This window comes from Capra hircus, chromosome 1 (assembly GCF_001704415.2).
Source record: "Capra hircus breed San Clemente chromosome 1, ASM170441v1, whole genome shotgun sequence".
In the NCBI taxonomy this organism is placed as follows: Eukaryota; Metazoa; Chordata; class Mammalia; order Artiodactyla; family Bovidae; genus Capra; species Capra hircus.
In genome coordinates, this window is record NC_030808.1 from 138,022,032 (window position 1) to 138,045,684 (window position 23,653).

At 38.7% G+C, this 23,653-nt stretch overlaps 1 protein-coding gene and 1 pseudogene across 1 annotated transcript in view; one reads left to right on the forward strand and one right to left on the reverse strand.

The window, feature by feature from the left end:
- MRPL3 (mitochondrial ribosomal protein L3) overlaps positions 1 to 23,653 on the forward strand; it is a 57,155-nt gene that overhangs the window by 19,757 nt on the left and 13,745 nt on the right. Inside the window, exons 5-8 of the mRNA XM_018051369.1 lie at positions 2,350 to 2,449; positions 4,036 to 4,096; positions 20,252 to 20,360; positions 22,345 to 22,422. Coding sequence (XP_017906858.1) covers positions 2,350 to 2,449; positions 4,036 to 4,096; positions 20,252 to 20,360; positions 22,345 to 22,422 — 348 coding nt within the window. The remainder of the gene's footprint in view (positions 1 to 2,349; positions 2,450 to 4,035; positions 4,097 to 20,251; positions 20,361 to 22,344; positions 22,423 to 23,653) is intronic.
- On the reverse strand, positions 9,208 to 9,894 carry LOC102175443 (annotated as a pseudogene).

Genomic DNA, 23,653 nt, shown 5'->3' on the forward strand with positions numbered 1-23,653 from the left:
AATTTTCCTTAACAAAAGCATACTCCTAAATTTAAGTAAAGTAAATCTCCCATCTACAGTGGATAGAAGTGGTACAAACTTAAAAAGAACAGACTTGTTAAATTTGCATAACATACAGAATTCATATAAAATCCATAACCTACTGGGGGAGAAGATTGAAATCTTGGAAGAGCATAGGAAATGTTTCCTTCTTGCCCTTTTTTAAAATAGTCAGGCAGACATTGTCCACAGCTGTAAATAGGATAGGCGGTTTAAGACTTTGAAGAGAAAAAGGGAAAGGGGAAACAAATCTGGCAGAATGGCCTTCTAGGCAGAGGGCCAGTAGGTGTGGAGGACCTGAAGTTGTTGTTAGGTGAGTTCTTAGACTGGTAAGGAGCACATTGTCCCTGAGGCAGGGAAAGTTGGGAGAGTAGGTGGTGTTAGAACCTTGTAAACCATGGTGAGGACTTAGGACTTGATTCTGCATAAGATGCACACCTTTGTGGAGATTGATGTAGCTTGAGTTTAGAAGGATCATGCCAGCCTGTGTATGGAAAATAGACCAGGGAGTCAGTCAGGATTATGGAAGCTGAAGAACTAATAGGAGGTTACTGAAATAATCCAGACAATATACAGTTGGCTGGGATGGGGGTGAAAAGTGGCTGATGTGGCCTGTGTGTTTAAATAGAGGCTCCAGGAATGGCTATTGGATGGACATGAGATGTGCAAAAGAGAGGAGTTGTAGGTGACCACAGGATTTTTACTCCAGTACTTTGGCCACCTCATGCGAAGAGTTGGCTCATTGGAAAAGACTCTGATGCTTGGAGGGATTAGGGGCAGGAGGAGAAGGAGACGACAGAGGATGAGATGGCTGGATGGCATCACTGACTCAATGGGCGTGAATCTGAGTGAACTCCAGGAGTTGGTGATGGATAGGGAGGCCTGGCGTGCTGCGATTCATGGGGTCACAAAGAGTCGGACACAACTGAGCGACTGAACTGAACTGAACAGGATTTTTGGTCTAAACATAAGTACAGAGCTGCTGCTGAGACTCAGAAGAAGAGGCGAGCAGACCTCATAGAGTAAGAGGCATGCTGAGTTCAAATTTAAGACGTGTTGAACTTGAGCTGTTCTATGATATCAAAGTGAATGTTGACTTGGCAGTAGGGCAGAAGAATCTGTAGTTCAGAGTAGAATTTGGGATGGATATTGGAGAAGTGGGTCATTAACTTGTGCAAAAACCAGAGGGTGGTAGCTAGAAGTCAAGTGGAGGCCTTCCAAGGAGAGAGTGACCGCCTGTGCCCGTTTTGCTCATGCTCTTGCCTGGAAAATCCCATGGACGGAGGAGCCTGGTAGGCTGCAGTCCATGAGGTCGCTAAGAGTCGGGCATGACTGAGCAACTTCACTTTCACTTTTCACTTTCATGCATTGGAGAAGGAAATGGCAACCCACTCCAGTGGTTTTGCCTGGAGAATCCCAGGGATGGAGCCTGGTGGGCTGCCGTCTATGGGGTTGCACAGAGTCGGACACGACTGAAGCGACTTAGCAGCAACACCAGTGTGTTTGGTGATTTTAACCAGTATGTTTCACCAGGGGCTAGAAGCCCCTGGTGAAAGTGGGTATGAGAAACGGAGGAGTGTTTGTGGCTGAAGAAAAGCTTTTGTTTTAACATGAGTTATTGTGATTCTTTGTATGCTGATAGGAAATTTCCAGTGGAAAGGGGGAAATTATTGATTCAAGAGATGGTGGGGACGATTTCAGGAGTAAAGCCACTGAACTAGTGAGAGGGCTTAAGAAAAGTACACAGTGGAGGATTTGGCTTTAATGAGAGCATCGACAGTTCATCTGTCATTGTGGTTCCCAGCCCCAGATTCACATCAGAAACATATGGAATGCTGAAAACACACTGCTGCCTGGCTGCCCCCTAGACCAGTGAAGTTACAGGGTCCAAGCTGAGGCCTTCGCACTGGTGTTCTCTGAGAGCTCCCTCTGTGCCTCTTGGCACCTGGAGAGGGCTGGGAGGATGACAGTGTGTAAGGCTGGTGCAGGCAGTTTGATCAGCTTGGTGAAAAAAGCTTGGGGAAGGTCTCTCAGTTTTATTTTTTCAGTGAAGTGAGAAGCAACATTATCAGCTCAAAGTGGGGAGAAGAAGGGAAGAGTGTGATAGATGAAACTCTCACCTCCCTTAAATAAGGGGAATGGGGTACTCTTGGTCCATTAGGGAAGCAGAATGCACTCTGATTTGTTTTTTGGGCTGTTAGTAACTTAATTTAGATTTCTATGCATTAAATTCCACCTTTTTATTAAGTTTCCTATGCATTAAATTCCACATATTTAATGTGTTGTTTATATGTGCTGCTTTTCCTCTAGAAATCTACATCTATATTGGAATTTTACCAAGAACTTGGATTGCCACCAAAGCAGAAAGTTAAAGTGTTTAATGTAACAGATAATGCTGTTATTAAGCCAGGTAATCTGAGATCGGGGAGAGGAGGGAGGTAAAAATACTCAAATATGTGATTTGTTTAATGTCAGCCCTTTCAATAAAGCTGATTTCACAATGCAAAGTCCCAAACATTTGTTTTTAAATATAAAACCGTGTCTGATTTAATCACTAGGGACAAACAGGTCTTTTTCTTTTTTAAGTGGAAGAAACTGTAGAGAACTCTTTGTTTTCCATGAAAGAAGGAGGAACGCTTTTGTTTTTAATGTACAGAATGTTCACATTTGGAAAAGCCTCTCCAAATAAGTAAGTGAACTTTTAAAATGTGAAGTTCACTGTTTGTAGGCTGGTATTTTATTAAGTGAGGAATAGATTCTCACTGTGATAGAATAAGAAAATATAGCCAGAAAGAGAAAAGTGACTGACCATGGCACCTCAATGTAAAGATTCTTACTTTAAAATTCCGAAGTATTTTACCTACTCCATGGAATATCAAAAAGTCAGATTTGGCAATATGATTATATTGGTTCACATAGTTAATGGCATTTTGATGTCTTTAAACTTTAGAAAAGCTTCCTAATGTCTTGAACTTGAGTTCTAGAAGTGGACTGTAGAAGGATGTTTTAAGATTTGATATTTTAATACCTGAACTGAATTTCTTGAGGTAGAATACAATTTCAGTAGGCCTTGTTAATTGGGGTGATGAGTCAACCTTGATAAAAGCTAGAATTGAAGGTATTTTTTTTAAGAGCAAATTTTTCATCTTTGAAGTAAAGTAAATGGAGTTAACTAGTATAAACATGAAGTCTGTGTTAACTTTTGCTATAGCTCAAACTGTATTTTGAGCTATATTTTGGGGTTTTTTTGTGGATGAAAAATGGCCAAATATCAATTCAGGTGATTCAGCCTCGTAGAAATTTGATCATTTTCAATCTCTCTATTTTTTCTTAATTCAAGGTTTTTCTCTGCCCATATAAATCCACGTTGGGTCCTACTTAAAGGACCCTACTGAAACCCTGCAGCACTTTACTCCGTGTTTTAAAACAAATACAAATTAGCTTTTGATTATATTGGCTACTACACTGGTTCCAGTTTTCTTTTCTTGAAGTCTTACTGAGTGATATTAATGTTGATTCCTGTTTTTGGATAACTTATTTCCAATAGGGAAAAAAGAAAAGCCTTGATATCCTACGTTTTTTGAGTCGTTCTCTTATTTTTATTTTTCTTATTAGAAATGGGAAATATATCAATATATTGTTATTCACAAGAAAAAAACAAAGATCTCATGTATTTACAGCAGGAACAATGTTGTCACAGGAGTTGCTTTTTTCACCCCATATCATGGTGGCCTGTGAAGGCACAAGCACGTCAGTGGGTGTGGGCCGCCGACCACCCTAGCACCATGTGCCTCGTACTTCAGCCTCCATACTGTCCATTAAAATGCATTTATTGAGCTATTTTATTGTTGATGTTTCTAATCATTAAAATTGCAGAAGAGACTATCCTGACATTTTGAAATCTGATAGCTAGAAAGCTTCCTATCTAGTTTGTTTAATGAAGTTGTTTCTGAGCTGACAAATTTCATATTGATTTTTTGTTTTCTTTTCATAAAGGCACTCCTCTTTATGCTGCTCACTTTCGCCCAGGACAATATGTGGATGTCACAGCCAAAACGTAGGTCCACATAACAGATTTTTTCCTTTTGTTTTCCTTGTATATTAAAAAACAGCAGAGTGAGTGAAAGAAGTGCAGTCTCTCAAAGTCAGTGAATAAAAGATAAGTAATCATTATTCTCATTCATTATTCTAATCTTTAATGTAACTTATGGTACCAGTTTTTAAATTGCACTGAATTAGTTGTGCATGAAGAGTTTACAATTGAGATGTGTGCTTCTTGAGATGGGACTAAGAGAAAGGTTACATTACTCAAGTTCCTTGTGAGCTGGGCCCACATCTATTTGAAGACAAAAGGGTATGTATATTATGTTGGTAAAAGATACAGGAAGCAGTTAAATTACAAACATCTTCTACTGTAGAGCATTTTTGGAGCTGTGTTAAAATCCTGTCAGAAACTGGAAGAAGAAAACATAATCACACCCTAGGCCTCTTCAGTAGCATGACATCATCTCTTGGCACTAGAAGGGACAAAATGTTTTGTCATATGTAAAGAAGAGTTCAGATTTGGTAGAAATGAACACTTAATTGTCACTAACAGAAATGCTGACTTTGAATCATACTTTAAGTTCAGCACTGGCTAGATAATCTGCAGGAAACTTTAGAACTTGTAGAAGTAGTTTTTTAAAAATCAGTTGTGACAAACGAGAGGAGTGGAATAGGAAGGGCAGGGGAGGCTCAAGTGGAAGTGGGTATATGTATACTTTGGCTAATTCACATTGTGTGGCAGAAACCAACACAACATTGTAAAGCAGTTATCCTCCAGTTAAACATTTTTAAAAATCAGTTAATGTTATCTCACTATGGAATAAAGCCACCAAGCCTTTTTCAGTATCATTTCTTATAATCCATATGATCTATGCTAAGCTTAACTCCAGATATCAGCTCCTGTCCATTCTTTTGTTTGGCTTGGCTTGTGAGATCTTAAGTTCCCCTATAGGGATTGAACCCCCAATCTATGGTAGTGAAAGCGCCTAGTCCTAACCACTGGACTGCCAGGGAATTCCCAAGTTCTCATTCACTCTTGTTTCTTGTTCTATTAACATTGAGGACAGTTTCACTGCTTTATGTGTCTCAGATTTCCTTTTGTCATTTGACAAGGTATGCAGCCTATGTTCCAGGAATATTCTGACTGAGAACCGTTTGAAAATGAAAATAGCCTAGAGGTACTCTGGGATAACCTTAGATCACAGTGACTGAGCCAGAGCTGCTGTGTGTATCCACGGAAACCAGATAAATCTAGTGTCAGTTTCCTAAATGCAGTCAGATACTTCTTCGCTTCCTCATTATTACTGCCTACTTTCTAATATGGGCCATGGCACACAGGTCCTAGGGACCTTAGGTTTTGATTAGCTATTTAGAAATGGAGGGGGGTTGGCCTGGAGAGGAGAGTAAGGCTTTAAAGAGACTCTGAGCCGTCCTCCTCTTCTCCCTTCTTCCTGATTGATGTGAACTCATTCCTACTTGCTGGGGCCTCTGAAATTACTGGTCTCATGGTAACGTTTGTCCTGCATGCTCTTGTGAAGAAGTCAAAATATTGGAGCTATAAAACTTTGGTTTGGGTAGATAGGGAGACATGTGTTATGAATCAGATGGTTTTACTTTTTAAATTCCTAAATTATTACACATAATAAAATACTTCACGGTAATCTGTTAACTTACAGTTAATAATGTGTGCTTTCCACTACATATTTTGTAGGGTAAATGAGATATTCAAGAAGCCCCACAAAATTAGTTTCCTTTGTTAACAGATGCCTTGTGGCAGTGTTTGTGACTAGCTTGGATTGGAGCCTAGCCTTTTTAGTGTCTTTGTTCAGTAGATGCTGTTATTTCATATGCTGTTGTTGGGTTTCTTTGACTTCTTTTTTTTTTAATTTTTTAACTGAAGGAAAATTGCTTTACCATGTTGTGTTGGTTTCTGCCATACAGCAATGCAGATCAGCCAAAGTTATACATATATTACTTCCCTCTTGAGCCTCCCTCCCCTCCCCCCATTCCTTAACTTCTTAGAAGCTGTTTTTAAAACTTCAGCCTTTTGTGAGATCGTGTTGGTTTTGTGTTTTAAGAGCATATATCTAGAAGACAAGAGTGTGTCAGCCATGTGCATTTCAGCCTCAGGACTAAACAGCTGATGAGAACTGAGAGAGGAACTAGCCTTAGGCTTTAGATTAGTTGACACGCACCTGTGGAGAAGGGGGACCTACATTTGTTGTGTGGCTGCTGTACCACCTTCTGTTTGACTGTATAATGTGTGCACAGTACTCTAGTGTATGTACCTTTTGGGGGTATTACCTGAGATCAAAATGAAACAGACTGATCTTTTGCTAAATGTTGCTGATAACTATAGTTTTCATAGCTGGTGTGTTATTAGGGCCTCAGGGTGCTTGTAAGTGCTTTCAAATTTACAGAACTCTGTCCTCCTCACGTGGAGACGTTTTGGATCTCTCCTGAGCGGTCTTGCGTCTAAGCTACACACAGTCTTGGTGGCAGCTGTCACTGCCATTGATGTTCCCCATATGTGTGTGTACCTGTGTACATGCACACACACATGAATCTACTTGCTTTTCTTTCTCCTCTTTAAATTCTTCTATTTCCTTTCCATGATGCTTCTCACTTTTTGAACAGTACCCCCACCTTGGAGTTTTAGTCCTTTATTGCCAGTAAGAATGTTTTTTCTTGGTTGACTATAAATGGAACCATTATCTTTTAGACATAGGCTCCAAGTTGTGGCAGTCAACTTTGTCCTCCTTTTTTGTACTTTGTCCTCCTTTTGCAGCCCCTGTTTTAAAATTTTGAAACTTCTGGATTCCATCATCTTGATTATTAATGATATTATAGATGTACACACTGGAGAAAAAGTGTTACACTGACATAGTTAGGTTAGATGAGGGACAAGGGTTCATAGCCTGGAGCATCAGTTCCCACACTTGAGTGGGCTTCAGCATCTCTAAGAAGGCTTGTTAAACAATCTTCTATCTACTTCAGATTCATTAGATCTGGGGAAGTACCTGAGAATTTGCATTTCCAACGAGTTCCCAGGTTGTGTGGATGCTGCTAGTCCAGGGACCACACTGAGAACCACTGGACTGAAAAACAGTCAGGAGCTCAACAGTGAACTTGCTTTTCTGTGCTCCTTTACCCAGCACAGAGTCCCAGTGCCTGCCTTTTCTCAGCTCTACTCAAATTAGTCCTGCGAAATCTGTATGCAGGTCAAAAAGCAACAGTTAGAACCAGACATGGAACAATAGACTGGTTCCAAATTGGGAAAGGAATATGTCAAGGCTGAATATTGTCACCCTGCTTATTTAACTTATATGCAGAGTAAATCATGTGAAATGCTGAGCTGGATGAAGCACAAGCTGGAATCAAGATTGCCAGGAGAAATATCAATAACCTCAGATATGCAGATGACACCACCCTCATGGCAGAAAGTGAAGAACTAAAGAGCCTCTTGATAAAAGTGAAAGAGGAGAGTGAAAAAGTTGACTTAAAACTCAGCAGTCAAAAAACAAAGAACATGGCATCCGGTCCCATCACTCCATGGTGATTAGATGGGAAAACAATGGAAACAGTGGCTGACTTTATTTTTTTGTGCTCCAAAATCACTGCAGATGGTGACTGCAGCTGTGAAACTAAAAGATGCTTGCTCATTGGAAGAAAAGCTATGACCAACCTAGACAACATATTAAAAAGCAGAGACATTACTTTGCCAACAAAGGTCCATCTAGTCAAGGCTATGGTTTTTCCAGTGGTCATGTATGGATGTGAGAGTTGGATCATAAAGGAAGCTGAGCACCAAAAATTGATGCTTTTGAAATGTGGTGTTGGAGAAGATTCTTGAGAGTCCCTTGGACTGCAAGGAGATCCAACCAGTCCGTCCTAAAGGAAATCAGTCCTGAATATTCATTGGAAAGACTGATGCTAAAGCTGAAGTTCCAATACTTTGGCCACCTGATGTGAAGAGCTGACCCACTGGGAAAGATTGAAGGCAGGAGATGGGGATGACAGAGGATGAGATGGTTGGATGCTATCACTGACTCTATGGACATGTATTTGAGCAAGCTCCAGGGGTTGGTGATGGACAGGGAAGCCTAGTGTGCTGCAGTCCATGGGGTCAGACACAACTGAGCAACTGAAATGAACTGAACTCAAATGATAACATATGGACACCTGTTTTAAAGTATGCAAGTCTAGTCAATCTGATTTCAAATAGCATTGCAGTAAAAGTAAGCCTGTGTATTACCCACATTTTAGTTAGCATGAAACTGAAAACTGGTCTCCTTAGTAACTGGCTTCATCATGTTTCCATTAGAGATCAACTTGAGACTTGTTTCTAATTGAAATTTATTTTTCTCATGTTGTAATAATTCTATTTAATTGTTAAGTCTACACTTATATTTTGAGTATTTCAAACTTTTTACCATATACTTTCAGTTTTAATTACTGGATTAAATATATGTTAGAAATAAAATTTTAAAATGGGAAAATACTAATTTAAGAAAATATAGTGTTAATAGAATCTATCTACTTGAAGAATGAAATTGTCTATAGACATTTTCTTTTAAGTGACCAGTAACCAACACTAGCAACCCCCTTTCTTTTTACATTTGTAAAACATTTTATTTATTTTTAATTGGAGGTTAATTGCTTTACAGTATTGCTTTGGTTTCTGCCATGCATCAACGTGAATCAGCCATAGGTATACATACGTCCCTTCCCTCTTGAACCTCTGTCCCACCCCTGTAGGTTGTCACAAAGCTCCGGCTCAAGTTCCCTGGGCCATGCAGCAAATTCCCACTGGCTCTCTGTTTTACATATGGTAAATGTATGTGTTTTCACACTATTGTCTCCATTTGTCCCACCCTCTCCTTCGCCCACTGTGTTCCCAAGTCTGTTCCCTATGTCTGCATCTCCATTGCTGTTCTGTAAATAGGTTCATCAGTACCATCTTTCTACATTCCATATATATGCATTAATATATGATATTTTTCTCTTTCTGATTTACTTCATTCTGTATAATAAGCTCTAGGTTCATCTGCCTCATTAGAACTGACTCAAATGTGTTCCTTTTTATGGCTGGGAGCCTCTTCTTGAAGACTTCCTTAAATTGTCTTTTCACTATGTAATTATCTTTAATGTCCAGAGTTTATAATTCAGGGGCCAGAGCCTTCTCCCAGACTGAAGTTTATAAATTCTCAATTGGCTTGTGAGGCTAGTAGGAGTACTTTTTCTTGTCTAATATGGTTTCTGGGAAAACTTTCAAGGTCATCTGATCAAGTGTTATTATGTTCCTCTTCTTCTCCAGCTCTTTCTCATATTCCTCAGTTCTGGTCTTTGAGAGAGACAGAAACTCAGCACAGCTTTTCACATCTTCTTTTTCTTCAGTGTCTACCTGGGCGGTGTATTTATCCTCTGGCATCGGAACCTTCAGGGCATTAACTCCTTCTCAAAGTCATCTCTCAAGCCAGCCTTTGCCACACTGGCCTTGTAAGCCCAGTCAATGGCAGGTGGTTTCTCAGGCAGGTTAGCCAACCTGGAGGTGAGGGTCTCATTCCAGAATTTCAGGGAATTAGCAGTGGCCTTTGGGAGATAATCTCCGTGAAAGCTACCCAGTCAGTGGCTTTTAGAGCAAGTTTCCATCCAACCATCTTGAGGACCTTTATTGACCCGGGGCCCACAGTCCACAGCAGGCTTCCCTACATTTATAAAATGTTCCTCTTTTAATGATTACATTGGAAAACAAAATTATATTTACCTGTGCTGTATTTTTAAACCAGAAATAGTTTTTTATCTAAAGAGTCTGAGCATACAAGTTCTATTTATATTATGTGCAAAAGATCCTTAACATCTAATATATAAAACTTTTCTATCAGAATAATTTTTCAGTTTTCATTATTCTATAGACAATAAGTCTCAGTCTTTGAAATGTATCAGTTTTATGTAATTTATTCTAATTAAAGTCTAGCATATATAATGATGCATTCTCCACACCACCACGACTGCCTCTAGGCAGTGGTATTACCTAGTGTACTAGGACCCTTTTAAAGACTATATTCTTGTTCTATAATGGCGATTATATTCCACCGTAATTTCTAACAGATGATGGGTTTGGAGGTTCAACGTTTTTCCCTTTCTTTCTCTCTCAATTTTGAGGAGGAAACATCTCTAGATAATATAGAAAGAGTCACTAAGATAAAGTATGACTGTTGATTCTACCCTTAACATACGATGTTTAGTCCATTGTTCTCTGTTGAATTCTAGCAGTGCTTATTTTAACTTTTGAGTTTTTCTTTTTTCTTTTTTTGTTTTAAAGGAGAAAACTCAGGAAAGAATGAAAGTAAGATAAACAAAAAGAAAACTGCAAATACACATTCTGCATTGTTTAGGAGAAAAATGTTAGGTCTCTCTTAAAGAACTTGGAAAACACTGGTGATGGTGATGAGCCCATATTGGTGGGCATGGGACACTTTCCTGCCAGGTGTCTTACTGAACTTTGAATTCATGACAGTGGCATGCCTGAAGTAATTTCTCAAATCTCATATTGAAATCAGAAAACAGTTCATTCAGTTACTTAAAAGATTTTTTTCTTTCTGTATGTAAGATCATCTAAAAAATCTGGCTGTGAGTCTGGGCTAATGAAAACAACCCATATATTTTCAGGCATAATCTTATTACTTAAATAGCAATCTCTGTCATAATCTTACTCATTTTGAAGTTATCAGTGTCCTTTAAATTCTCATTACCCTTTGGCTCACAATAGGAAAAATATGTATGCATGCTCAGTTATGCTCGACTCTTTGTGACCCAGTGGACTGTAGCCCACCAAGTTGCTCTGTTCGTGGGATTTCCCAGGGAAGACTACTGGAATGGGTTGCCATTTCCTTCTCCAGGGGATCTTCCTGACCCAAGGATTGAACCCACATCTCTTGTGTCTCCTGCATTCTTTACCACTGAGATTCTTTACCACTGAGCCACCTGGGAAGCCCAAAGAAAAGCAGCGCCAGGAGAGACAGACAGGGTATTTACTTTGATAATGTTGTTACTGATAGTAAAAATGAAAGGAGTAGGGAAGAGTGAATTTGGGTTCTTTCATTAAAACATCAAAATATGTACAGAAATATTGTCCATCAGAGCCTTCAGGTGATTAAAAAGCTAGGTAGGTTCTTAACAAAGCAGAGACTCTTTTGAGCTGTGTGCTCAGTCCTGCATACTGTTCAGAGAAGCATGCTTCCACATGGTCAGAAGCTCGAAGGAAAACAAGATACATGCTGCCTTCAGCCCTGCACATTTTAATAAGTTACTTTACTTACTGGTTATTCAAAGCAGTAAAATTTTAAGCATACTAGTGAAAAATTTTCTAAATGAATAAACTATAGAGGGAAATAGTCTCTGTGAAAAAACAATGTTTTCAGCAATCAAAGTGAGGTGGTCTAGGGAGAGTGGTCAAAGCGTGGCTCTGCTTCTCAGCAGCACTATGACCTAGACTGCCTGGGTCCAGCCCCAGTGGATCCAGGTAATTTGAAGGGTGAACGACATAGGTGAGGAAAAAACTTATTTATTTAGAAATATAAAATAAATTAAGATGAAATAGTATAGGTAGGAAAATTTAATGGAGAAAAGAGGCTGAATAACTTGGTTTACGGGGAAAGCCAATAAAATCTCAGGACAAGAGATTTGCACCATCTACGTTGGGCCACCGGCGCCCTTTTGAATATCGGAGAGTGCCCCGCCTTGGGCTCTCTCTCTCACGGAACTTAAAAGCCGGGGCAACTAAGTAGATATGGCGAGCCTCCACGCCCCAAATGGGAATTCAGCCTGAAAATAGAGTAAAGAGGAGACACGGGGGAAACCAGCCCAAAGACTGGCCCATCCCCTATTGTTCAGAAGGCCTTTTATACTTTTTGATTGTACATAGAGATCAATGGGTAATACAAAATTACACAGTGTCAGCAGCCCTGACTCTTATCGAGACCAGGCTTTTTCTCTGCATACTTAGTTGTATACACAAGTCTTAGGTGATTTACATCATCTTCCAGCCAGAAGACCAATTAACATTTTACAGCCCTTTTTTGGTAAGGGATTGTCAACCAGAAGACTTATTTGTGTCAAAAATGTTGTTCTTCCCAAAGTCTGGTGCCACTCTCAGAAAGCACTAAATAAAGTTACATTCTTACATAGCAAAGATACAACAATTTATAACAAGTAAAAGGAGTACAGTGATTTATAACAAAGAAAAGTAATTAACTCAAAAGTCTAGGGTTGCTAACATCAAAACTACTATATTCCGATTTCTGCATCCCGATTACATTGATTAATATCCCTCAGGTGCTTAAAAGATAAAGAATATGGAGGCCTGGCAGCAGTCATTGAGTCAACAGTGAAAACCCGTCACCAGTATAATTTTTAGCTCTTTAGAAAAGGCTCTGTATCTTTAAGATGCTTTAAGCTTTGTGCCTCTCGAGGTTGGGGGTGCTGTAAGCAATTCACAAGCTGCAAAAAGTCCTGGGGAACCTGTCAGGCAAGTTAGAGAGTCATCAAAGGGGTTTGAGCTGATGCAGGAGACTGAAGCCCTGAATTAACTTTTTTCCAGAGAATGTGAGAAGAGTGAAAAGCACAGTAATAAAGCAGGCAAACTCTGGTTTTGAGGGGTAGATGTTCAGGAAAACTCAGGGGGAACCCCTGAAGCCAGATCACGCCTTTGCGTTTTGTTGGGCTTCCTTCCTCATGACCTTTGCCATGGGCGGGATTCCTCACGCTGGCTTCCGGCACTAGACAGCTTTCTTAGCCTCTCTGTCACCTCATCTTTGTTGTTGTTCAGTTGCTTAGTTATGTCTGACTCTTTGCCACCCCACGGACTGCAGCACACCAGGCTTCCCTGTCCTTCCTTGTCTCCTGGAGTTTGCTCAAACTCATGTCCATTGAATCAGTGATGTCATCCATCCATCTCATCCTCTGTCTCCCCCTTCTCCTGCCTTCAATCTTTCCCAGCATCACGGTCCTTTCCAGTGAGTTGGCTCTTCGCATCAGGTGGCCAAAGTATTGGAGCTTCAGCATCAGTCCTTCCAATGAATATTCAGGGATGATTTTCTTTAGGATGGACTGGTTTGATCTCCTTGCTGTCCACAGGACTCTTAAGAGTCTTCTCTAACATCACAGTTAGAAAGCATCAATTCTTCAGCATTCAGCCTTCTTTATGGTCCAGCTCTCATATCCATACATGACTACTGGAAAAACCATAGCTTTGACTATATGAACCTTTATTGGCAAAGTGATAACTCTCCTGTTTTCATAAGTTGTCTAGATTGCTCATAGCTTTCCTTCCAAGCAGCAAGCATCTTTTAATTTCATGACTGCAGTCACCGTTCGCAGTGATTTTGGAGCCCCAAAAAATAAAGTCTCTCACTGTTTCCATTTTTTCCCCATTGTGTTTGCCATGAAGTGATGGGACTGAATGCCATGATCTTTTTTTTTGAATGTTGAGTTTTAAGCCAGCTTTTTCACTCTTTCACTTTCTTCAAGAGCCTCATCTTTAACATGATACTAATCATCAGTTCAGTCACTCAGTTGTGTCCAACTCTTTGCGACCCCATGAATCACAGCATACCAGGCCTCCCTATCCATCACCAACTCCCGGAGTTCACTCAGACTCACATCCATCAAGTCAGTGATGCCATCCAGCCATCTCATCCTCTGTCGTCCCCTTCTCCTCCTGCCCCCAATCCCTCCTAGCATCAGAATCTTTTCCAATGAGTCAACTCTTCTAAAATATTAAGATTGAATGAAATAATGCACATAAGGCTCTTAGCCCAAGATCTGGGATGTAGTAAGTGCTTGAAAGTATTGGCTGCTGTCACTATTACTGTTTTTTCATTTGTTTCAAATTTTTTGTTTTGGTTTGGTTTCAAAATTTTAAAGGAAAAATCTATGTTTTCCTCAACAGGAAATATCTTTTTAAATTAATTAACTACATTAAGCTATTTAGAATTCAATTGTGATATTTTCTAATACATCAAGTTATTGCCTCTTAAACTGTTTTGTATAGCCAAGTAGTAACCTTACAAAGCACTCTAGGTAATTTTAAGAATACATAATACCTGGCACATCCAGAATTTACAGTGTAATGAGGATGCCCTTGAAATAGCTCCATGCTTCTCTGATATGCTTCTTCATTTTTGCTTTACTCTGTTTATCAGGAGGCAGTGTGAACTGGGTTGAAAGCATAACTAGATGCTTTCATTTACCAGGGATTTAACCTTGGGCAAGGGGCTTAACTTCTCTGGATACATTTCATTATCTTTAACATAAAAGTTTAGGATTAAATGGTTTCTAAGTTTCTTTTTTTTTTTTTTAAATGTGGGTTTTGTTTTTTTTTTTTAATTTTTTATTTAGTTTTTTTTAAAGTACAGTTGATTGACAATATGTTAGTTTCAGGTGTACAGCAAAGTGATTGAGTTATATATATATATACATCCTTTTTCATATTCTTTTTCCTTATGGTTTATCACAGGATACTAAATATAGTTCCCTGTACTATATGGTGGGACTTTGTTGATTATCTGTTGTGTATATAGTAGTTTGTATGTGCTAATCCCAAACTCCTAATTTATCCCTCTCCTACCCTTTTCCCCTTCAGTAACTGTAAGTTTATGTTCTGTATCTGTGAGTCTATTTCTGTATTTTAAATAAGTTCATTTGTGTCATTTTTTTTAGATTGTACATATTTCTAAATTCCTTTCAGGTATATAAATCTGTTTCCAAAAAATAATCCCTCAGTTTCCCAAATGGCATAATTCACTGTTTTCTATATTAATGAAGAAATAATACTCAGAATTATTTCAGTTTTTTGTTTTGAGAAAAGCAGACTGAACTTAGGACAGCAAACATGGTGTCTGGGTTTAATTAGGACAGCCAGAAAATGCTCCCTTCTATAAAAGGGCCCAAAAGAATCACTGCACATTTGGCTCTTTGTCCTACTGAATGAGGGGCTTCCCTGGTGGCTCAGATGGTAAAGGATCTGCCTGCAGTGCAGGAGACGCAGGTTCAGTCCCTGTGTCGGGAAGATCCCCTGGAGAAGGAACGGCAACCCACTCTAGTATTCTTGCCTGGAGAATCCCATGGACAGAGGAGCCTGGCAGGATACAGTCCATAGGGTCGCAAAAGAGTCGGACACAGCTTAGCAACTTAAACAACTACTGAATGATCTAGATTTAATGTCAGAAAGCTGTAAGCGGTGCATACTTAGCAGTCAGTTGTTGATAAAAATATTCCCAGATATTGATAGTTTATAGTTTTATAGTTTTTATTGATAGTTTATAGCTTTATAGTTTTTTGACAGAAACAGAATACCTCCTGTTCAGGTCACGCTGTCACAAATTCATCATGGAGAGTAACAGCCAAACAGATCTTCCATGTTAGCTTTTACCTTGTGTGTGATGAAATGCAGAGCACCTGAAACATTCCACGATGACTTACCTGTGTGCTCAGGAGCTGTTTTACATCTTTGATTGAATAGGGTTAGACAAGAACACTGCATTGGGTAGAAACTGACTTCAGACATTACAGGGGTCTTCAGTGGCCAGGGCAAGACTTGGTGAAATTCCTTCAGAATTCCTCAGAGGACTCAGAATGGATGGACTTGAAAGTACTCCTCACCTATAGACCTTACTTTATCCTATATAAGTGTATCCAGAACCACACAATCAAAGGCAGTTACCTACTAAGTAGGGAAATATTTGATGGGTGTGTATTAAATCTTTATATCTGCTGGTGGACATTTAGGTGTTTGTCAGAGTGTGACAGGGAAATGAGATTCATAGTAATAATCTCTGGAGATTTATGGAATACAGTTAGAAACACTAAATTATGCATTCTCTTCTGCAAGGTTCTTAACAGTCAGACCTTCACACCCTTCCTCCCCTTTTCTTGATACAATCTTCTTAAACTTTTATTAAAAAGCCCATTATATATAGCATCTGGAAACTATAGGACCAAATCAAGGAAATAATTATTTCTTCACAGTTAAAGCCAGTAACAGGGTTACTCTGAGTTCTCAAGATAGGGTGCTACTTTTAGATGCTGCACAATCCCCGTGCTTCATGAACTTAAAGTACAGTGAGGAAAAACGCTGAGAAACAAGGACAATAAAGTCTAAATTTAAATTGTATCTCTGAGATTTTTTGAAATTTTGTTTTAGCAAGTATGAATCCTGTAAATAAAGTACACTTTTTATGTTTTCCTAATTTTCACATATGTTTCACTAGATTTGGACCTTAACATTGTGTTCTAGCTGATTTGAATTTTCCTTTACTTCATTTATTCTGCTGTCATTAACTAAAAATGGCAGCAAAAAAGGGGTGGGTGAGATTAAAGCATATTATGTATTTTATATCTCTTTTGGTGAGATGAAGGTTTTTATGCAACCTGTGAAAATCCTATGTTGGAACTGTGCGTGGGTATACTAAGTGTATATTCCTTCATTTCCTGCTTTTGTCTTGTTTTTGTTCTCCAGTTGGGTGACAACTGAGAGAAACAAAGGAATAGACACCTGTTCTGCACCCCAACCCCCCACCCCGGACCAACAGGTGCCTTTTGTTCTCTGTGGTCTCAGTTCAGCCAGTGATTTGTCACGTCATGTGTGTCTTATCCTTTTGTTTAAAGGTTATTTATTGAAGAGGCTCCCATTGTACGCAGTATAACAACATGATGTGTTCTAGAACTAGATTGAAAAACAGTCTGTAATTAGCTGACAGTAATTAACACTTTCAGGATACCACTTTGATTTTGTAATCATCTGCTGGTAAAATGAGCTAAATTATCTTCTGAAATTTACCCAGAATGTTTTTGTTTTTTTTTTTTTTTTTACAAGTCCACAGTTGCATGCTCTCTCTGTAAGCGGGAGCTGAATCAGTTTGAGAACTCAGAAGGTACCAACAAACTTTCTACCAAGAAGGACCACTGTTAGTATTTTGAAACCATGCTCACTTTAGATGTGGCAATGCCACTCCCTTCCCTTTTTTTCTTTAAAGTTTTATTTGCTGAACAGTATCATAAGTTCAGATGACTTTTTAGGTACTTTTCTATTTTTAAATTGCAAAGCATTTATTTTTCAAACACATTCTAAAATTCAGTGTTAAGTTTCTGAGGCAAAACTGCAGTGAAATATTTTATTACTTACTTCCTAGATGCTAATTTTGCAAAGTTTATGGTGACTTTTCAGTGAATATTAAAATTCATTAAATTTCTACTTTACCTCTTTGATCAAGGATAAGCATTATTTTGAGTTCTTGAGGCCAAAAAGAATTATGTACAGGCACGCCTTAGATATGTTACAGTTCAGTTCCAGACCACTGTGGTAAAGCAAGTCAAACAAATTTTTCATTTCCTAGTGCATGTAGAAGTTATGTTTACACTGTAGTATAGTCTGTTAAGTGTGCAATAGCATTATGTCTAAAAAACAATTTATGTCCCTTAATTTAAACATCAGTTCAGTTCAGTCGCTCAGTCATGTCCGACTCTTTGTGACCCCATGAATCACAGCACGCCAGGCCTCCCTGCCCATCACCATCTCCCGGAATTCACTCAGACTCACGTCCATCGAGTCCGTGATGCCATCCAGCCATCTCATCCTCGGTCGTCCCCTTCTCCTCCTGCCCCCAATCCCTCCCAGCATCAGAGTCTTTTCCAATGAGTCAACTCTTCGCATGAGGTGGCCAAAGTACTGGAGCTTCAGCTTTAACATCATTCCTTCCAAAGAAATCCCAGGGTTGATCTCCTTCAGAATGGACGGGTTGGATCTCCTTGCAGTCCAAGGGACTTTCAGGAGTCTTCTCCAAAACCACTGTTCAAACGCATCAATTCTTTGGCACTCAGCCTTCTTCATAGTCCACCTCTCACATCCATACATGACAGCAGGAAAGACCATAGCCTTGACTAGATGGACCTTAGTTGGCAAAGTAATGTCTCTGCTTTTGAATATACTATCTAGGTTGGTCATAACTTTTCTTCCAAGGAGTAAGCGTCTTTTAATTTCATGACTGCAGTCACCATCTGCAGTGATTTTGGAGCCCCCCAAAATAAAGTCTGACACTGTTTCCACTGTTTCCCCATCTATTTCCCATGAAGTGATGGGACCAGATGCCATGATCTCCGTTTTCTGAATGTTGAGCTTTAAGCCAACTTTTTCACTCTCCTCTTTCACTTTCATCAAGAGGCTTTTTAGTTCCTCTTCACTTTCTGCCATAAGGGTGGTGTCATCTGCATATCTGAGGTTATTGATATTTCTCCCGGCAATCTTGATTCTAGCTTGTGTTTCTTCCAGTCCAGCGTTTCACATGATATACTCTGCATATAAGTTAAATAAGCAGGGTGACAATATACAGCCTTGACGTACTCCTTTTCCTATTTGGAACCAGTCTGTTGTTCCATGTCCAGTTGCTTCCTGACCTGCATACAGATTTCTCAAGAGGCAGGTTAGGTGGTCTGGTATTCCCATCTCTTTCAGAATTTTCCACAGTTTGAACATACTTCTGGCTTAAAAAGAAACCGTCATCTGATCACACAAGGTTGCCACAAACCTTTCAAACTGTAAAATCCACAGCATTTGTGGAGCACAATTAAGCAAGGTATGCTGGTCAGCGTATACCATAAGTGCTGTGTTAGTTGATTAATGTGAAAAAAAGCTACATTTAAATTATTCATATACAAATAGCTTTGACCTGTGATTTGATAATATTCAGCTGTTATATCCTATACATATTCATATTGTTTTTATGTTGCTAACATCTTGATTTGTCTAAAACAAGTCATCTTAGTCTGGTGGGCTTATTTACTTCAATCCATTACTCTCTGATGATTATTTATTTAGTGATAGCTTTGTTAAATTAAGGGAACATAACATTAAAAAAATGTTGACATATTAATATCTAATGAAAGATAGAGAAATTGTTTTTATCTTAAGGATCTATAAAATATGCCTGATAGAGTCTTAAAACTCATTCTAGGCATTTCTTTGTACCAATCGTCCTCATATATTTGACAATCAGAGACAAACTTTAATACTGTTTGAACCTTAGTATTAGTTTCTGTCTACATTTCATGATGTTTCTCTAGTTAGCAGAATTTGAAAATAGAATAGTTTTGTTTAAAAATTGAAATATTAGACTTTTAAGAAATTGTTAATGTCTGATTTTATTTCTCCATTGGCTTCTGATTCAGACTTTGAAACCAAGATCCAGCTTCTCATCTTGCTGAGCATTTAGGGCATTATTAATATTTTATTTCATGTTCTATTGTATATTCCTGCCTAGAGTTTTAAAACACAGTAGCCTGAAACAATAAGTATTTATTACCTCACTGTTTCTGTGATCATGACTCCTAGTACAGCTTAGCTGGGTGCCTCTGGCTCAGGGTCTCTCACGAAGCTGCAGCCGACGCATCACTCAAGACTGCAGTCATCTCCAAGTTCAACTTGGGGTTAGTTGCCTACCAAGCTCATTAATGTGGCTACTGGTGAGCATCAGGCCCACAGTTGTTGGCTACAGAGGTCTTTGCTGCCTGACTCTCAATAGGATAGTTTATGTTGTGGCACCTGGCTTCTTTCAGAGCCGAGAGCACAGAGATGAAGCCAGTCTCTTTGTAATGTAGAGTCAGAGGTAATGTTTATCACTTCTGTCATAGTTTATTGCTTAGAGCTGAGTTGCTGGTCTACACAGACTCAAGGGGAGGTGATTGATCATACAGGGGCATGCATACTGGGAGGTAGGGGATTTTGTTTGTTTGTTTTGCTTTTTGAATTTTTATTGGAGTACAGTTGCTTTATAGGAGGTGGGGATCTTAATGGTTGCCTGCTGCATCTCTTGCAAGTACCTTGAACCTCTAAAATGTCCCACTTTTACTGTGTTGTTACATAGGATTAGGATGATAGAACTTCTGTTTAACTTAATGTTGTCTTACAATCTTTATATAGAATGAGACTCCAGGAAATGGTGCAATCAGGAGAAAGATAAAGGCATGTTCATTTGTAATTTTGCTTATATGGCCTTTTCTAGTTATTTAGATGAGGAACTTTGCTTAAACTCTAAAATACTATCAAAGTATGCAGTTGGGGATATTTTACCTCTCTTCATTATGTAAATTGTAACCGATTTATCTTGCTCAGTATTGGTAAAGGTTTTCAAGGTGTCATGAAACGATGGGGATTTAAAGGCCAGCCAGCTACTCATGGTCAAACAAAAACCCACAGGAGGCCTGGAGCTATTTCAACTGGTGTAAGTATAAGTTAGTGGTCCTGTTTTTAGTGGTGAAGATTCAGATTTTGTGCATATGGTGCTTTGGTCTGTCTTTGGGATCAAGTCACATAATTTGAATCTTATTTGAGATGGCTCTTAGTAAAAGTCACACTTCTATGGGTTCTGGCCTTTTTTACTTTTCAAAGCCAGACGTGAATTATCTGGTTATATCCTATGTACTTACAGCCAATGTTCTCAGTACTGTCTGCCTACTTTCTTTCCCATCACTGCCTCCCATGCTATACTCTGAAGTCCGCTAAAGTGATCAGGGATCAGAGTGCCCTTCCATCTGGCCTCACTGGTTCCTTAACAGATTTGTTTCTGCCTTAAAAGAGACCATTGGTAAAAGCTGTCAAGGACGATATAATGATAAAGGGGAAAGTAGTAGAGGAAGAAATGAGAAATAGACAATAGGGGCATAGGAAGGAGAGAAGGAGTTTTCTACTGCTAATTCAGGCCTAGTGGACACCTCTCCCTAAGGTATAGCCTAAAGAACCTGGGGGAATGTTACTCTTTGGAGCATCAGAGGATGCAAGGTCAATTCTAAAGCTTGATAATGTATTCTACTTCTTATAAGAGAGATACAGTTTAAAAACACTCGAGTTAATTTCTCACCTAGCAGATTGTGCTGTCAAGCTGTTTAATTTTTTCCACTCTCTTGGCAAGGATGTTCTCTTATCCATTGCTGATGGAAATATAAAAGAGTGTATTCTTTATGGGGGGAAATGTGATATCTAACAAACTACCCATGTATTTTGCTTTTGACACAGCAATCCTACTTCTTAGAATTTACCCAAAAGATATTCTCCCCAAAATATAAAGATGCATTTGTACCAAATTAGTCATTGTTAACATTATTTGTAATTTATAAGCATAAATGTCCATACCTGGGAGTTAGGATGAACTCATCCAAACTCCCAGGTATAGTGGAATACTGTGCAGCTGAAAAACAAACAGCAAGGTCATTGTGAAACAATGACATGATTTCCAGGATATAACAAATACACACATTACCTGCTTATTTTTGCAAAAAGAAGGATGAAAAACCAGAAACTAATAAGATTGATTGCCTACTAAGGATGAGTTAGAGTTGAAGAGCTCAGTAGTGGCAAGAGTGACACTGAAGATATACTTTTTTATTACACTTTTTACTTTGGAACCATGTTAATGTTTTATATATTCAAAGTAAAATAAAAACAGGGGTGAAGGGATCCATAATGGAATATGATTAGAAAATGAACCTATTTCAGATGAGTAACAGACCCTCACTAAAGTGGAGGACTGGAGTGGACTAACTCAAGTAACTTGTGAACACAGTTGTTGGCTGTATACCCAGAATCTAAATTTAAAATGTTCTGTGTGCAAGTATTGAGTTCTAATTATGTTTTTTGAAGTAGTGTTAATTAGCCATTCTGAGATAATTTTCTGTGAACTGTAGGATTGACCAGATGAATAAATATATTGATAATGGAAGCCAAGTTTCTCACTGTTTGGAGATAACTGAGTCTGTTCTTCAGTCACTCTGCAGAAAGATAGTAACGTTAAAAGCAGGGGTGGGAGAGTAGGACCATTCCAGCTGCAGTGGATAGATGGAATTCAAGTCAGTTATTACAGAAGATTTGTGAAAACAGGCTAGACAGTCCACATTTTTTCTTTGAATGATAGTGAGATGTGTTTGTATTTCCTTCTTAACACCTCGTTTGCTGCTCTCTCTTGTTACTGAAGTTTTCTCCTAAAGATGTTCTCGGTCTGTGTTTTTATTGTTCTAATCTAATTTAGAAAGGGAATTTTCTAGGGGTAAATGTGACTAAATCCATGTTTAGTTTTTTACTGGGGCCTAGCAAAATGGGAGGGTGTGGAATATTTTTATGACTTACTTCTCATTTGCATTTTGGTTTGATTGGTACTGTTGGAAATTGAGAAGCACTACTTGAAAAGTGCTAATTTGGGTTCTCTCCTTTAGGATGTTGCCAGAGTCTGGCCTGGAACTAAAATGCCTGGACAGTTGGGGAATGTGGATAGGACAGCATTTGGACTAAAAGTAAGTTTCTGGAGCAACTATTTTTAGGAATAAATTAGTGCCTAAATGCAAATGCAACAGTTTGCGTATTTAACATGTGCCAGTGTATGGTTTTACAGTTACTGAGGGGTGGGGCTGTATGAGCTCTGTGTGTGTGCATGTGTGTGTGCATGCGTTGGAGTTGCTATCATATGTATTCATTTAACGTCCAAGCCTTGGAAAATGTACTCATTAAAAAGAAAAAGTTAATTATCTATTATTTGACCTGGAAGATTTCCACAAGGTGTTTTTTTTTTTTTTTTAATTTTTAAATTTTTTTTATTTTTTAAATTTTAAAATCTTTAATTCTTACATGCGTTCCCAAACATGAAACCCCCTCCCACCTCCCTCCCCACAACATCTCTCTGGGTCATCCCCATGCACCAGCCCCAAGCCTACTGCACCCTACGTCAGACATGGACTGGCGATTCAATTCTTACATGACGGTATACATGTTAGAATTCCCATTCTCCCAAATCATCCCACCCTCTCCCTCTCCCTCTGAGTCCAAAAGTCCGTTATACACATCTGTGTCTTTTTTCCTATCTTGCATACAGGGTCGTCATTGCCACAAGGTGTTATGTGAAAAAATAAATACATACATGTTGTCACGCCATGTAAACACAGAGTAGATGGTTATATACCAGATTATTTTTTATTAAATGTCAAATGTGTGGGTGGATGTGGGTGAGGAAAAGAAGAGAGGGAGACAATAGAGACAATCAAAATAGGAAAAAAAAGTACTCAAAAAGCATTGTGCTATACATCCATTATTGTAAAATAATTCTATATTTTAAAAGGGGAAGTTAAATTCACTGTTTGAACTTGAGGAATATATGTAATATCTAAGTGAAAATGAGTTGTAGATAATAGGTGCCATATAATTATATTTTTATTAAAACAACTAATCTGTGTATATGTATGAAACACATAGAAAGTACAAAGACGAAAATAAGCCATTCAAAAGAACCACCTCCAAAGATAATCATTGGTAACATTTTGGTGCACATTCCTTCATTCTTATTCTAGATATATGTTACTTATAAATTTTAACCAGCAGAAGTTTTTTTAATTTTATATAACTAAATCTAAGATTATTTTTCCTCTTCTATTACTTTTATATGTGCCAGTTCAGTTCAGTCACTCAGTCGTGTCCAACTCTTTGTGACCCCATGAACTGCAGCATGCCAGGCTTCCCTGTCCATCACCAAAT